The sequence below is a fragment of the Martes martes genome (genome assembly GCF_963455335.1).
Source record: "Martes martes genome assembly, chromosome: 17".
Lineage (NCBI taxonomy): Eukaryota > Metazoa > Chordata > Mammalia > Carnivora > Mustelidae > Martes > Martes martes.
The window spans coordinates 34,374,547-34,388,309 of record NC_137905.1 but is presented as its reverse complement, the minus strand read 5'-3'; the positions used below and the strand labels follow the sequence as shown (position 1 = coordinate 34,388,309).

Here is a 13,763-nt window from a genome sequence, read left to right as displayed (position 1 = left end):
AGAGATCACAAGTAGGCAGAGAGGCAGGCAGCGAGGGGGGTGGGGAAGCAGGCTCCCTGCTGAGCATAGAGCCTGATGTGGGGCTCGATCCCAGGACCCTGCGATCATGACCGGAGCCAAAGGCAGAGGCTTTAACCCACTGAGCCACCCAGGCGCCCCTAGATAAGGGTTTTTAAACTCAGGTGCTGTAGGAGCAAGACCAGCTATGGAAAAAAGCGAAGTAGACCATTGCTAAGAGGATAAATGGGAGGTGAAACAACCCCAGTGTTAAGTAAGGCACAGTGGGGACAGCAGGAAACTGTATCCCACTGCCTCATCTAAGTAGGACAACTATCACCTCAACTCCAGCTGTTTGTGGCCATGGGGAAATGTGGGTCTGATGTTCCCAGATCTTCTGATTATTCAGAAAAAATCCAGAAATCGGATTTTTATATAGAATTTCCAGGTTTTTAAATGCAAGCAACAAATACGATTTTTTTAAAAAAGCAAAGCCATCAGGGTAACCCTGCAGACCTCCTGTCTGAGACCTGGTTTGTATAGACTGTCCTAAGACCTCCCCAGCCCATCGCAGCCTGGGTGCAGGAGGTCCCTGAGATGGCCGATCCCTCTCCGTGGAGGCTGGCATCTGGCTTGGCCTGGGGTCACGTTCGGGAGGAACGTCACGATGACTGCAGGCAAATGAACACCCAGAGAGCCACGCAAACAGTCCTCCAACCACTTACCTTAAACCTCTCTGCTGCGGACCTGGAATTCGTGAGGCCTTTTACTGCGAAGGGCACAAAGAACACGGACAGCCGCATGGGAATCAAGGTGGCCACCGTAGTGAAAGCCTGGCAAGGAGGGGAGGCGGCGGTGAGGGGCGCATCTGTGTTCTCTCTCCACCCCCTGAGGCTCCCCTCCCAGAGCCAGAAGCCACAGAGCCAGACCCCCGCAGCTTTTGATAGGCCGGTCCCCCCCATGGCAGGGATGGAGCCAGTATTTTGAGGAGACTGGAAAGAGCAGGGAAGGAGCACTCCTCTTTTTTTTTTTTTTTTTTAAGATTTTATTTATTCATTTGACAGAGATCTTAAGTGGGCAGAGAGGCAGGCAGAGAGACAGGGGGAAGCAGGCTCCCCGCTGCGCAGAGAACCCGATGCGGGGCTTGATCCCAGGACCCCGGGACCATGACCTGAGCTGAAGGCAGAGGCTTTAACCCACTGAACCACCCAGGCGCCCCAGGAGCACTCCTCTTAACGTCTCTGTGTCTCTAGGCCTGGCACCCTATGTAGCTTGGCGACCCGGTGACTCTGTGACTTTGGCCAGGTCCCCTCTCCCAACGAGCTTTGCTTTCCCGTTGGCATAGGGTCAAAATCATCAGCGGGTACAGGAATAAAGTTCAGGGAAGCACTGAGAAAGTACATGTGAGAGAGCTTGTCTACTGTCAGCGGAGCTTGATACTGTTACTGCTGTTAGGATCGTATTCAACCTTCCTTGCCTTAGATACTCATTTCTTATATTCTAAATGTTCCTGTTAGGGCCAATTTAATGTTAAAACCTGTTTAACTATTAGGGCCTGCTTAGCCAGATCAAATCCATACTGCCTAGGTAGCCATATTGTTGTTTACATCCACGGACTTCATTCCGGGAATAAACTCCCCCGTAGTTCCTGGTATGGTTCCGGGTATCGATTCCTGGAGTAAACGCCTTAACAACAGAAGCCACCTACCTTGGGTCTGAGGTTATGCCCTATAAAACCAGCCTGTGAGATTGGGAGGGGGTCTCTCTCTTTGGAGGCGGCCCTGGCCGGTCAGTCTGACTTCTAATGCTTGGCATAGAATAAGGCTTTGCATAACTTTCACTTTGTCTCAGTCTCGTTCCTTTGATAACGGACCCCAACAGTCCCTGCACTTCAAGGCTAATCCATGCCTCACTCTCTCCTGGGAGACTTGCCCTGATGACAGTAGACAACCTCTCTCAGGATCTCAGAATGTGACCTGAAGTACCTTGGGGACTTTCCAATCCATGCCCCCCCTCTAGTCCCTTCTTCATCCTTCACTGTGTGAGTGCAGGGTGACCCTAAACTCCTGCTGAGATTTTCTCCTATAAAAGCCCCTGCGCCCACCCTCAAGCCTTCAGGGGGCCTCTCTGGTGCGTGCCTGGGCCAAGGGAAGGTGTCTGCTGTCTGGAACACAAACAAACCCTTGGTGGCGGATCCTCAAATGCTTCCCCCTCTTGCTTTGGGTGCAGTGTTCTACCCCAAGCCCCACCTGGATTCTAAGCTCTCCCAAAGCAGCCCCCTGATTTATCTCCTCAGAGAACTGGGATCTACCCCTAAAAGGCAGCTGCTGCTTTTCTGGGCCAGAGTCAGACCACAGAGAGAAGGCAGAAGAAGCTCTAGGTTTTTATTTTAGGTGTATTTTCAGAGCCCTTTTATTTTAGGTGTATTTTCAGAGCCCTATTTTGGGTTCAAAGAAACTCCTTAATTTAGGATTCTCAACCCCCAGGCATGTGTCAGAATCATCAGGGTTTTAACTACTCATTTCAACTCCTCTGGGGTAACTTTGTCATCCCTCCCACCCATAGTCGCTATGCAAGGGATGTCAGTTTTTCAGACAGTTTAAGATGGAAGAAAGTTCAAGCATCCTAAAAGTCCGGAAAATCAAAATCAACATCTGTTGTCCATTTGCAAAACCTTCAGATCTTTGAAGGAACATGGTCTAGGGAAAGATACAAAAGAAAAACTCCTTATCAATAGGGGGGGAAACGAAGCACCCCAAGCACTTACCACTGAGACTGTGAGTTTCTGTTGTAAACATGTGTGGATAAGGAACGTCAATGTTGTGGCCACTGTAGGGGCTATAAACAAGCAGACAGTCGTCAGGCTCTGGATGATCCCAGACTTCTCCAGTAGTTTCTTTTCCTGCCTTCTGAGGGCTGAGAGATGAAAAGCAAAGATACCAAAAAAAAAAAAAAAAAAAGACAAAGGCACTGAAATTAACCCTAAGAACATCCTCCAAAGAGCACCAAACTTCCAGAGCATGAAAGAACTCCCCAAAAAGGGAGAGGCTTGACCCACCATGGCATCCCAAGGCTCTGAGCAAGAAAATGAGATTTTCTGTACCTTTAATTATTTTTTCAAATGGTTTCTCCCAAGCATACATTTTAATCAGCTTAATGCAGGTGAGAACTTCGCTGGTCACACGGATGCGCTGGTCACTGATCTCAGAGATGTGATTGTGTATCTTAATAATCTTTTGAATCAGGAACACCTGTAGTCAGGATGCAGCAAGGGCTTTTTTTTTTTTTTAAGATTTTATTTATTTATTTGACAGACAGAGATCACAAGTAGGCAGAGAGGCAGGCAGAGAGAGAGGGATAAGCAGGCTCCCCGCTGATCGGAGAGCCCGATATGGGGCTCAATCCCAGGACCCTGGGATCATGACCTGAGCTGAAGGCAGAGGCTTTAACCCACTGAGCCACCCAGGGGTCCCAGCAAGGGCTTCTTTTGACAAGGGCAGGAGCGTTCACCCAGGTGTAAGTATGACAACGGGGAGTATGTCCAAAGGTCAAATCCAGATGTGGGTTGACTACCTGGATTTAATCCTGCCCTGTTGGAAGCCACTGTGACTCTAAATCCTAGGGTCCTGCTGAAGGCTTCCCAATGGAAACCACTCCATCATGCCTTAGAGCACCTGTCTCACACATCCCGGGGGTGTTTTCCTCCTGTGTCCCAAGCCAGGTTGTGGCTAACTAAACAGAAATATGACTCCTCTGCCCTTGGGAAACCCTAACCCGCCAATAGTTACGATCACCTGATCAGAATACCTGTGCTGAGGGAGGAAAACACTTGATTTCAATAATTCAGAGCACACATAACCCAAGAGTCACTTCCTATAATGCCCAGGTTTATTTCACCTGAATCTTTGTCAGCAAATTTGCTGCTCTTCTCCCTTTTTACTGTGCTCAGCCGAACGTTAAATGCTATCTGGACTATTCCGTCACCACATTCAGGGTAGAAAAGATGGAATAAAAACCTTACATAGAGGATATCTACTAAGGAAAGTGTTTGAGGCAGATAATCCCTCACAGAAATCTACGAGATGGACTTTTGCATATCATAATCACCTCTTATTTCTTTGGCCAGTGCTGTGGCCAGAGAACAATTAGGCAGAAATGGAAGCTGAAACTTAACCACAGTGGAATGAACAGTCAACAGGAATCAATACTTCCATTCAGAAGTAACCCAGATTCCAGAGCCCAGGGAGTTCTGAGGAACATCCAACATCACATGGATGGCAAAAAAAAGACATTACCTCCACTGGTAAAATCAGGAGATAGCACAGAGTGGCGGAGAGCGCAGTGGGTCCAAGAGTGAGGTAGGAGGTGACAGTGCAGGAGATCAGCAATGAAGAGATGAGCCAGATCAGGGGGCCATAGTACACCCCTTCAAACAGGCAGTTTATATCGCTGGTGAAGAAGCTGATGGCCTGTAAGACAGCAAAGCCTGTGGGCACAGGTTTCACTTCTTCGGGTACCTAGAAGGGCCTACATGGGCAGGGGACAGGAAAGCTTGGGAGGCATGGTGGTAGAGACAAAAAACACTGAGTTCACAGCTCTCCTCTTAGTCTCTGTGTGACCCTGGGACCATTCCTATGCCACTCTGAGTCTCAGCTTCTTCATCTGTGAAGCTGGAATAATTATACCCACTTTATATGGTTGCTGTGAGGATGTCAATAAGGTATCTGCACATAGACTGTGCTCAGTAAAAGTTATATTTTACTATACTATTGCTACTGCTTCTCATATCCAGATTCCCCAGAGAGTTACTTCTAGTCTTCTTCCTTATTCTATTCTATTCATTCTATTTCTACTAATAATCATGGCTGAATTTATTTAGGCAGGAACTAAGTCTTTTTATCCTTCCTTTTCTATTTTGCTATGGACTCTTCAGTCCACTTTCCTGCTCCCTAACTGCCCGGTTCCATGTTACATAAAAGCTGACATTGCAAATCAAGAAATATTTAAGGACCCAGATCATGAATGTCTTCTAGAATGACCAATCCAAATGCCTTAAGAAGTGGTTTCTTTTTCACTTTAAACTGATCTTCCAGTTCCCAGGATGTGCCCCAGGCTGAACCTTTACAAAAATTTGAAGTGTATGAGGGAGCTAGCTTGGTACAGCCACTTTGGAATGGAATTGGACAGTATCTTTAAAGGTTAACAATTGCACAAACCTCAAGACTTGGCTATTTCGTTTCTCTGTCGAGAAACATCCACACATGTAAGAGGAAGACAAAGACATTTACTACAGCTGTGCTTATTAGCAGCAAAACACTGGAAACATTCTGAATGTCCACTGGTGGGGAAAGGTTAAAGCATCCACTCAAAGAGCATTAGGTAATATTGAATCCTGGAACAACCTGTCAGAGATCATGTCCCAGACCTGTCATGTAGTAGCTATAGGACCAAAGACACATACTCAGTCTCTCTGTGCCTCAGTTGCCTTATCAGTAAAATGGGAATAATAATACTACCTACTCCATACCACTGATGTGACAACTGATGAGATAATGCATATAAAACACTCAATTTAGCCATATTGAAATGTTCTAAGGTGGGTGGGGGAAAATGGATAAAGGTGGTCAAAAGGTAAAAACATTTATCTATAAGATAAATAATTATGGTGACCATAGTTACTATTACATGGTGTATAAGTTGCTAAGACAGCAGATCTTAAAATTCTCATTGCAGGCAAAAAATTATAACTATGTAAAGTGATGAATGGTAACTAAATTTATGGTAGTGATTGTTTTGCAACACATTAAATCATTACCTTGTATAAAACCTTGGACTAATACATTATACATCAATTATATCTCAATAAAAATGGGGAGGAAGGAAATGCTACAATTATAAGTAAGCATCCTTGAAGAGGAATAAGAAAGATCTGCACGTGTTAAGATGGAAGGCTAAGACATAATGAGGAGGAAAGAAAATCTTCAAAAGAGCCCAAATAATGTAACATCCTTGATGTAAAAACTCAACCCCAAAATTGTATCATACATTTTCTATTAGTAAAACAGAGTGGCAGAACACTGTAAAATGTAGTATCATTTATGTAAAAACACAGGCACAAGATACAATACGTTTTCCATGGGTAACTTGCATGTGTACCTAAACACACTTTAAAAAGCATAGAAGGACACAAGCCATATTGATAGTGGTGGTCACCTCCAGGCATTAGGGAAGGGATGGGGTCTAGGGAATCATCTAGTCCACTTAATTTTGTTTGCAAGGAGAACGTATGAAGGTGTTTTATAAATTAATTTTAAAATAAAATTTATGGAAGCAGCCCCCTAGGGCTCCTCATGTGACCAGCTACTTCCATCCCCACTTCCAGGTGGGCCATCTTGTCTTACGTTCATGAGGATATTTGGGGGAAATGGGCCTTGCACATAGCAGGTGCTCAGGATAGAGGCACAGAGAAAAGGAACCAGGACAGACCTCAGTGTGGAAAGTCTCCTTGGCAAGGCAGGTAAGCGCAGCCAGGCTCTGCTGCTTACCAATCACATGACCTTGTATATACGGTTCCTACTCCTTCCTTCCTCAGTTTCTACCTCTGTGACCATGGGAACAATAATAGAGACCACCGCATAAGAGGGTTGTCAGAGGACTGACTGAGCTAACAAAGTAAAGCCTTGGGGATGATGCTTGGCTTCGTGGAAGTTAATAATTACTATGATGACTCTCCTAAGATAAACAGGGGGAAGGGCTGCCACAGATCTCAACATCCATCAAATGCAGGAGGACAGGGAGCCCCCATGCTCAAGGCCTGAGAGAAGTCAGCAATGCAATTTAACACTTCTGAACCTCTGTCCCCTTTCTATGTGCATTATATGTACTAACACATTAATCCTATGAGATAACAATCCTTTAAGGCTGGTCTTATTATTCTGCAGCAGAGAGACTGAACAAGTTGCCTTAGGTGACAGGACTAATAAAATTATGAAGAGTAACGGTAACCATGATAACAAATATCTTAACGTTGGCTACCAATCGAATTTAGAGAAAACATCCACTCAATGGCAGTGGGTAATCTGGCAGATTTTTTTTGGACGTCTGCCCTGTGTAATTCAAATGTCTGAAAGGATTTGTGTCTTTGAACGGGGCTCATGTTAGCAGGGCAGCCAGATTTGTGCGTGGTGGGGACTGGGAGTGGATGGTGGGGTTTAGCAATATTGTCATGAAGGAGAGGACATCCATGAAGGATGAATGGGATTATAAAAGGACAGGGGTTGGGGGTGATATGAGCAACATTGCCAGGAGGTGGAGTGCCTGGCGTGTTTGAGGATTAAAGGTTAGCCTAGCCTGGTTGAAAGGAAGAAGCCAACCTAGTGTTAGAAGAGGGGAGTTGGGAAGAGGCGAGGTTGGACAGTTGCTGATGCCAGATCACAAAGGGTCTGGCTTGAGGATAAGGAATCAAAGCAGTGCTGCGTTTTCCAAAAATTCAAATGCCTGTTTTAATAGTAAAGTAATCTATGCTCCTCAAGGCAACTGGTAAGCTAGAGAAAAATAGGGAATATGAAATTAAATATATAAAATTCTAATACTCCCATGCCCATGCATCATAAGTTGGAGCATCTTTTTTCAATCTCTGTCAACATTAGTACATTTGTGTTACATCATAGGAGAGGCAAGAGAAGGGAACTGATACACCAATAACGAATTAACCAGGCAGCTCTAAGTACTCCTCCTTTGCAGATAAGAATTAACACTCAGAGAGGTGATCTACAATTGCTGTTCCCTTGGTTTCCCTGAGCTATCCTTTCCATTCATCCATTCATACCCTCCTCCCCAGGCTGGCTGAAGGGATGCACTTTCTGAGGCACTTCTATTGAGGATTTGTGTCTTTCTGTGCACTGCTATATCCCCAGGGCCCAAAGTAGGCCTCAGTAACTATGTGGTGAATGAATGAATCAATCTTGTCCAAAGCCTCTGAATGCAAGTGGCATCTCCCTTGGTTACTGCTGACCTGTTCTCATGTCCTCAGAGGTAACTGTTCATGATTATCCACACTCACCCTAGGAATTATTTCTAACTCTCCTAACTCCCTTTCCTCCCTCCCTCAGCCCCTAGGGCACGGATGTCTGGAGAAAGGCTAGGCAAGTATGGCCTCCAATATAGTCCCCCAGGCACTTACCTCTCCAGTGGTGATGTGTGTTAGAGACTTAAATTGCATTAGCTTCTCAAAAGCAAAGGAGGAAACAGCAGAACGAAACCTGACGCCTGTGCGCTGGTTTAAGACCCAGCATGAGCACAGACTCAGAGACTTCAGACATTCCGTGAAAAAGAGGGCAAGGCAGAGTCCCACTCCATAGGCAATATTTCCTGATGGCGCTTCAGAATATTCCAGGATTTTTGGTATAATCAGCATCTAGAAGGAAGCAGGAGTTTGGATTACTCAGTCAGAACTCCAGTTTTCTTCTGGAGAGACTTGGCACCTGCCCCACTGCATGCAGTCTAGGTTGCACGTTCAAAGTGCCCTACCCTCTGCAGGCCAACTGGTGAGCATGTGACCCCAGCTGGGACAGTGAGACTTACTCTCTGCAATCAGAAACTTGGGCTGAGGACCTGGAGGACAGGAGATCAAGTTGATTCATCTCAACCATAGTATATGGAGGAGACCATTATTTCCTGCCACCTGCATTCCCAGAGCTGCTCAGTCACTTCTCCAAACAGCTAGCTTGTACTAGTCGGGATACGTTCTAGGTGTTTTATATATTCATCTCATTTAAATTCATGCTGAGAGGCAGGTAATGTCATGCTCTTCATTTTATACATGAGTGTTTCCATGAGGTCTACCACTAGGGGTGTCACGGGGTTCCTTAAAGAAGCAAAGGCAAACAAATTGCCCAAACTCATTCAGCAATTCAGTGGCCAAGGTCGGAACCCAAGCAATTGCTGCAGAACTCACACTCCTAACGGCTGCTAGCTCTACCACCCCCAAAAGGTCTTCATTTTCCGAGTGGCAGCTTAGAGAAAAACAGGTCCCAGCTCCACGCATGGACTTGAACGTGCCAATCCCTAAAGCTTGGAGCCCCACAAACCTCACAAAGCCAGCCACTTACTGGCCCTACCACACCCGAGGCAGAGAAGAGGCAGCCCAGAAATACACTGAAAAGAGCCCTTGTTCTTTGAAATTTCATCATCGCTCGAAGCACTGAAGCTTTCTCAATCCCATGTCTCGAGACTTCTTCTTCCCAAAGGAGGCAAAGCCTTCAAAAGAGGAGAATTCAACCGGTGAAATCTCTTTGCATAGAGTATTTCAAGTAAATCCCAGACATGTTTCATCTACAAATGCTTCAGTATGTATCTCTTCCAGATAAGGCCTTTTTAAAAAACTGCAGTGACATACAATAGTTATTCACTAATTATTAAGTATTAATTATTAATTCACTAATTATTAATAACAATTGACATATATTAAAATAATGTATTAATTGCATATTTAATAAAAATTCCGTGATGACATTTAATACCCAGTCTGTGTTCGAATTTCTCTAATATGTCAAAAACATGTTTTTATAGTTAGTTCACCCAAATCAAGATCCAAATGAGGTCCACACATTGCATTTAAACAACAAATCTAATGGGCTTCTTGTACCTCATTTTAACCTGTAACAGCTTCCCCTTCTCTGCATTTTATGCCATTTGTTGAAGAAAGTGGGTCACTTATTCCAAGAATTTCTCACATTCTGGATTTGACTTATTGCATCTCTATCCTGTTGTCTAACATAACCATAACCTTCTGTGCCCTATATTTTCTATTAAACTTCTAGCTAGATCTAGGGGTGTAGTGAAATTCAGAATTCAGGTCAGCTGGCAAAAATACATAATAGGTGATGTAGTGTACTTCTTTTGCATAATAGCAGAAGACACAGTGTCTGGTATCCTATTATTAGCAATGTTCAGGGTGTCAGTGGGTTAAGGAGTATCAGCCTGACTCATTCACTGCCATTCATTCCCCATCATTGATAACCATTGCCACTTCTATTAGGGCTGGCAAAATGGTGATTTCTAATTCTAACATTCCTTCTGTATTTAGTAATTTGAATTTTTCTATTAAGAAAAAAAAACCTTCGGGGGCACCTGGGTGGCTCAATCAGTTAAGCATCCAACTTTTAACCTCAACTCAGGTCTTGACCCCAGGGCCATGAGTTCAAGCCCTGTGCTGGGGCTATTTTTTTAAAAACTACTTTAAAAAAGTTAAAAAGATAACTTTCCCTCATCAACTATTTTGTTACCCTGAAATACAGTTAATTGAGGAAATGACCTAGGACTTTAAATAGTGTCTCTCTTTCTTTTTATACAAACTAAAATTCATAAAACCCAAAACTCTGACCTCCAAAAAGTGCCTCCATTTAATTTAAAGTCCCCCAAAGGGTGCCCCAATGTTGGATCACCTAATTAAAAGTGTGCCCTTATTTTGGCAATCTGGGCTGATGATGCCTAGGCTGTTGATGTTATTATCAGTGAAACAGGAACACCAAAAACATTTTTTTGAGGAAAAAAATGGAAAAACAATATTTCAAAAAAAGCATCAAAGAAGTTATCTTAACGGAAATTAAGACTATCGTTGACTCACTTATCCTTCTTTTTTTATTTTTTATTATATTTGATGTGGGAGCAGATAGCTGGAAAATAATCACTGTAGTGCTTCTGGCTTCCAGAGTCTTAATCTGGCCCTGGATGCTTCCCTCCGCCATCCACCATCCAGTCTGTCAGCTGCAGTCTCTATGCTGGCCTCTGCCCTTTTACTTCCCGCCTCCTGCTCCACCCTGTTCAGTTCTACTATCTGAAAAGCGATTACCACCGCCCTTGATGGGAACATCAAGGACTATGCCACGGGACTCCCGGTCTCCCTAAAGCTTCTGCTCCTCACAGAGCAGGAGCATGGTGGGCCACCCTTCGTGCTCAGGGCTTGAGGGCAGCCCTGCTCATGCACGTTCTCAAGCAGCTCTATCAGCTTCTGGTTCTTATCTTTTGCCACCAAGTCTCTCAAGGCAGGCAGTTCTGGCCCTTTCTACTCCTCACCCCTGCAGCCATGGACACTCATACCCAGCCTAAAGGCAGAAAGGAACAAACACCATGAGAATGTTCCTGTCATACATTCCCTCACCTGCCGTCAGACCCCCCAGGCTGCTTCTTTCTTCCTGAGTTCTGAAACAACTGTTCCATCCCATGCCCATTAGTGTGGGCCAGATAACTTGTGGGGAAAGGGGTGTCTGGGCCCTAGGTAAATAAAGCAAAAATGTCCCCATGTCACCCATATGTGTTAGAGGACTTTATTGTTTGTGGACAATTTTACTCAGGCCAATCTGTGGGGTCACCTCTCCTCATTCCAGCCCTACCTCCATGTATAACCCAATCCACAGAGACAAAAAGCACTAGAGTAAAAAAGTCTTGACAAAACAAATCAAAGGAAAGTAAACCAAACTAAAAGAGCTTTGACTAAACCAATCCAAGTGTCCTGTAGCCTGCCCTCAGCTCTTCTAGCAACTGTATCAATTTCTGGCCATGATTACCAGATTCGGAACCTCACCTCCTCCCTTCATTAGCTATGTGACTCGGAGAACATCATTTTACTTCTCTTAGTCCTCAGATCCTTCAAGTGTAAAGTGGGGAAAGTAACATCTGCCCTGTTTACTTGTGACAGTCAAAGGAGGTGATGCTCTGTCACTATAGAACGATGAAAACTATGGAGAATTATGAAAGTGATACTGAAGATGATGGTGGTGATAATGGTGATTTTGCCACGGGGCTGACCACCATGGTCGTGATGGTGATGGCTTGGCAGTTTGTCAGCAAATGCTCATGGCAGTCAAAGCAGTTCTTCAGAAGGGTTAGGCAAGCCGCACCCCAGAACTCTGCTTGTTCACTAAGGAACGCAGACAAAGAAACCTCTCTAAGGTGTGAATGCATGGGTCATTGTTTTTTCAAATAAACATCCCAAAGTGGTGTGATGATAAAAGTATTGGTAGACAGACATGGTGAGTTACAGAATAAAAACAGCAGAATCAGTGCACTAGAAGCGAATAGACACAAATCGAGAAACCTTGTGTTCATAATGGTTAAAGAGCAACCCAACATCTAACCGGTTGCCCAAGATGCACTGGGCATTTTCCCAGGTGGTTTAAACTGAATTCCTCATCTCTTTTGACTCTTGCAACAATCCTATGAAAGACCAAGAGGTCAATTTTATGCTCCCTTATTTTATGCACAAGGACGAAAGGTCTCTGTTAGGGTAAGTGACTTGCCCGACATCAGAGCTGGTAAGCAGTGAGATTCTGACCAGTAAGAGGCAGGTGTTCCCTGAAAACTAATTTTTCTCTTTTACTGAACAATTCTGAGAAGCGACGGGTCAAAGTTGAACCAGCTTTGTTTTCTCAGTACCCTCAGTTCACTAATTTACTTGGTAAACTAATCTCTGAGATCTGGCAAGAGTGTGCCACGTTTCACAAACTCCCTTGACCAAGGAACTTTTCAGGGAAGTTCCTAGGGGACGACCATTTTCTGGAACTCTTTGGAAAATGCCACTCTCTACCTGGCGTCTCTCATGAAGTAGCTAGAGGTAGAAACGTGAATACAAAACATATAAAAACCACTTATGCATTCCCTCCCCCCACTTAATCCTCATATTACCTTGTGAGGTACGTGGTACAGAAAACTCAATCAAACAACTAGTTAGTGATGACTTAGGGATTAGGAGACTAGTCCCTTAACCCAAAATTTAATGATGAGTCACACAGGTAACTGCCTGATCCAGAAGAAAAAGCAAAAGGAACAAGGAGGGGTCATTTCTAACTTTCTTGGGGGTCCGGGCCCTTTAGGCAAATCTGATAAAAGATATGAATCCTTGCTCCAGGAAAAAGTCTCTAGTCCATATGTATAAAATACGTATACCATTTCAGGGGGTCCAAGAACTACAGTGAGGCCTCTTGTTACCAAGGAAGCATGCATATTCTTTGGTTGTCTAAAGATGGGCCCTACCTGCTACTCTTCATCATCTCTGGTCACCAAACCCATAAGACATGGTCTTTAACCAATCCAGTGGCTTGTCCAATATAATTTTACCTTTTAGCATTTTTGTCTGAGGCATCATTTACCGACAGCTGGGGTATGGTGTTCTCATCCAAGCGTTTCTGTAAACCTAGGATCATGAGTGGGGTCAGCCATGACACCGTAAGGTAGGAGAACAGGCCAGCATCATCCAGGGGCTGTGGGGCAGGAAACCTAGAAGAGAAGTCATAGGTCATGTAGTTGCTTTTATTTATTTTTTAAGATTTTATTTATTTATTTGAAAGAGAAAGAGAAGCGCACATGAGAGAGAGAGAGAAGGAGCATGAGCAGGGAGATGGGCAAAGGAAGAGATGGAAGCAGACTCCCTACTGAGTGTGGAGCCTGACTTAAGGCTCGGGGCTTGGGATTCAATCCCAGGACCTCAGGATCATGACCTGAGCAGGAGGCAGACACTTAACGCACCGAATCACCCAGGCACCCCTGTAGTTGTCCGTATGATATAGGCTCTAAAGATAGAAAATTAAGGCAAGAGCAAGACTTTGCAGGGATCAATTATATACTATGTAAAAACCACAGCGTGGTCATTTGGATATACAAAACAGTATTTTTTTTTCATTACTCTGTTATGCATGATAATTAAAAAACAGAAACAACAAAAACACCCATCAATACAGGAATGACTTAAAAAGAAAGAGAAGTAAGGT

General features: G+C 44.3%; 1 protein-coding gene across 2 annotated transcripts in view; it reads right to left on the bottom strand.

Annotated features, from left to right (window-relative positions):
- The window catches only part of ABCC11 (ATP binding cassette subfamily C member 11), a 73,071-nt gene that overhangs the window by 41,986 nt on the left and 17,322 nt on the right, over positions 1–13,763 (bottom strand). For both annotated transcript variants that reach the window (XM_080828149.1, XM_080828150.1), the window contains exons 4-10: positions 13,114–13,272; positions 9,108–9,255; positions 8,180–8,413; positions 4,293–4,466; positions 3,101–3,248; positions 2,765–2,913; positions 723–830 (exon numbers count right to left, since the gene is read on the bottom strand). In XM_080828149.1, coding sequence (XP_080684275.1) covers positions 723–830; positions 2,765–2,913; positions 3,101–3,248; positions 4,293–4,466; positions 8,180–8,413; positions 9,108–9,255; positions 13,114–13,272 — 1,120 coding nt within the window. The remainder of the gene's footprint in view (positions 1–722; positions 831–2,764; positions 2,914–3,100; positions 3,249–4,292; positions 4,467–8,179; positions 8,414–9,107; positions 9,256–13,113; positions 13,273–13,763) is intronic.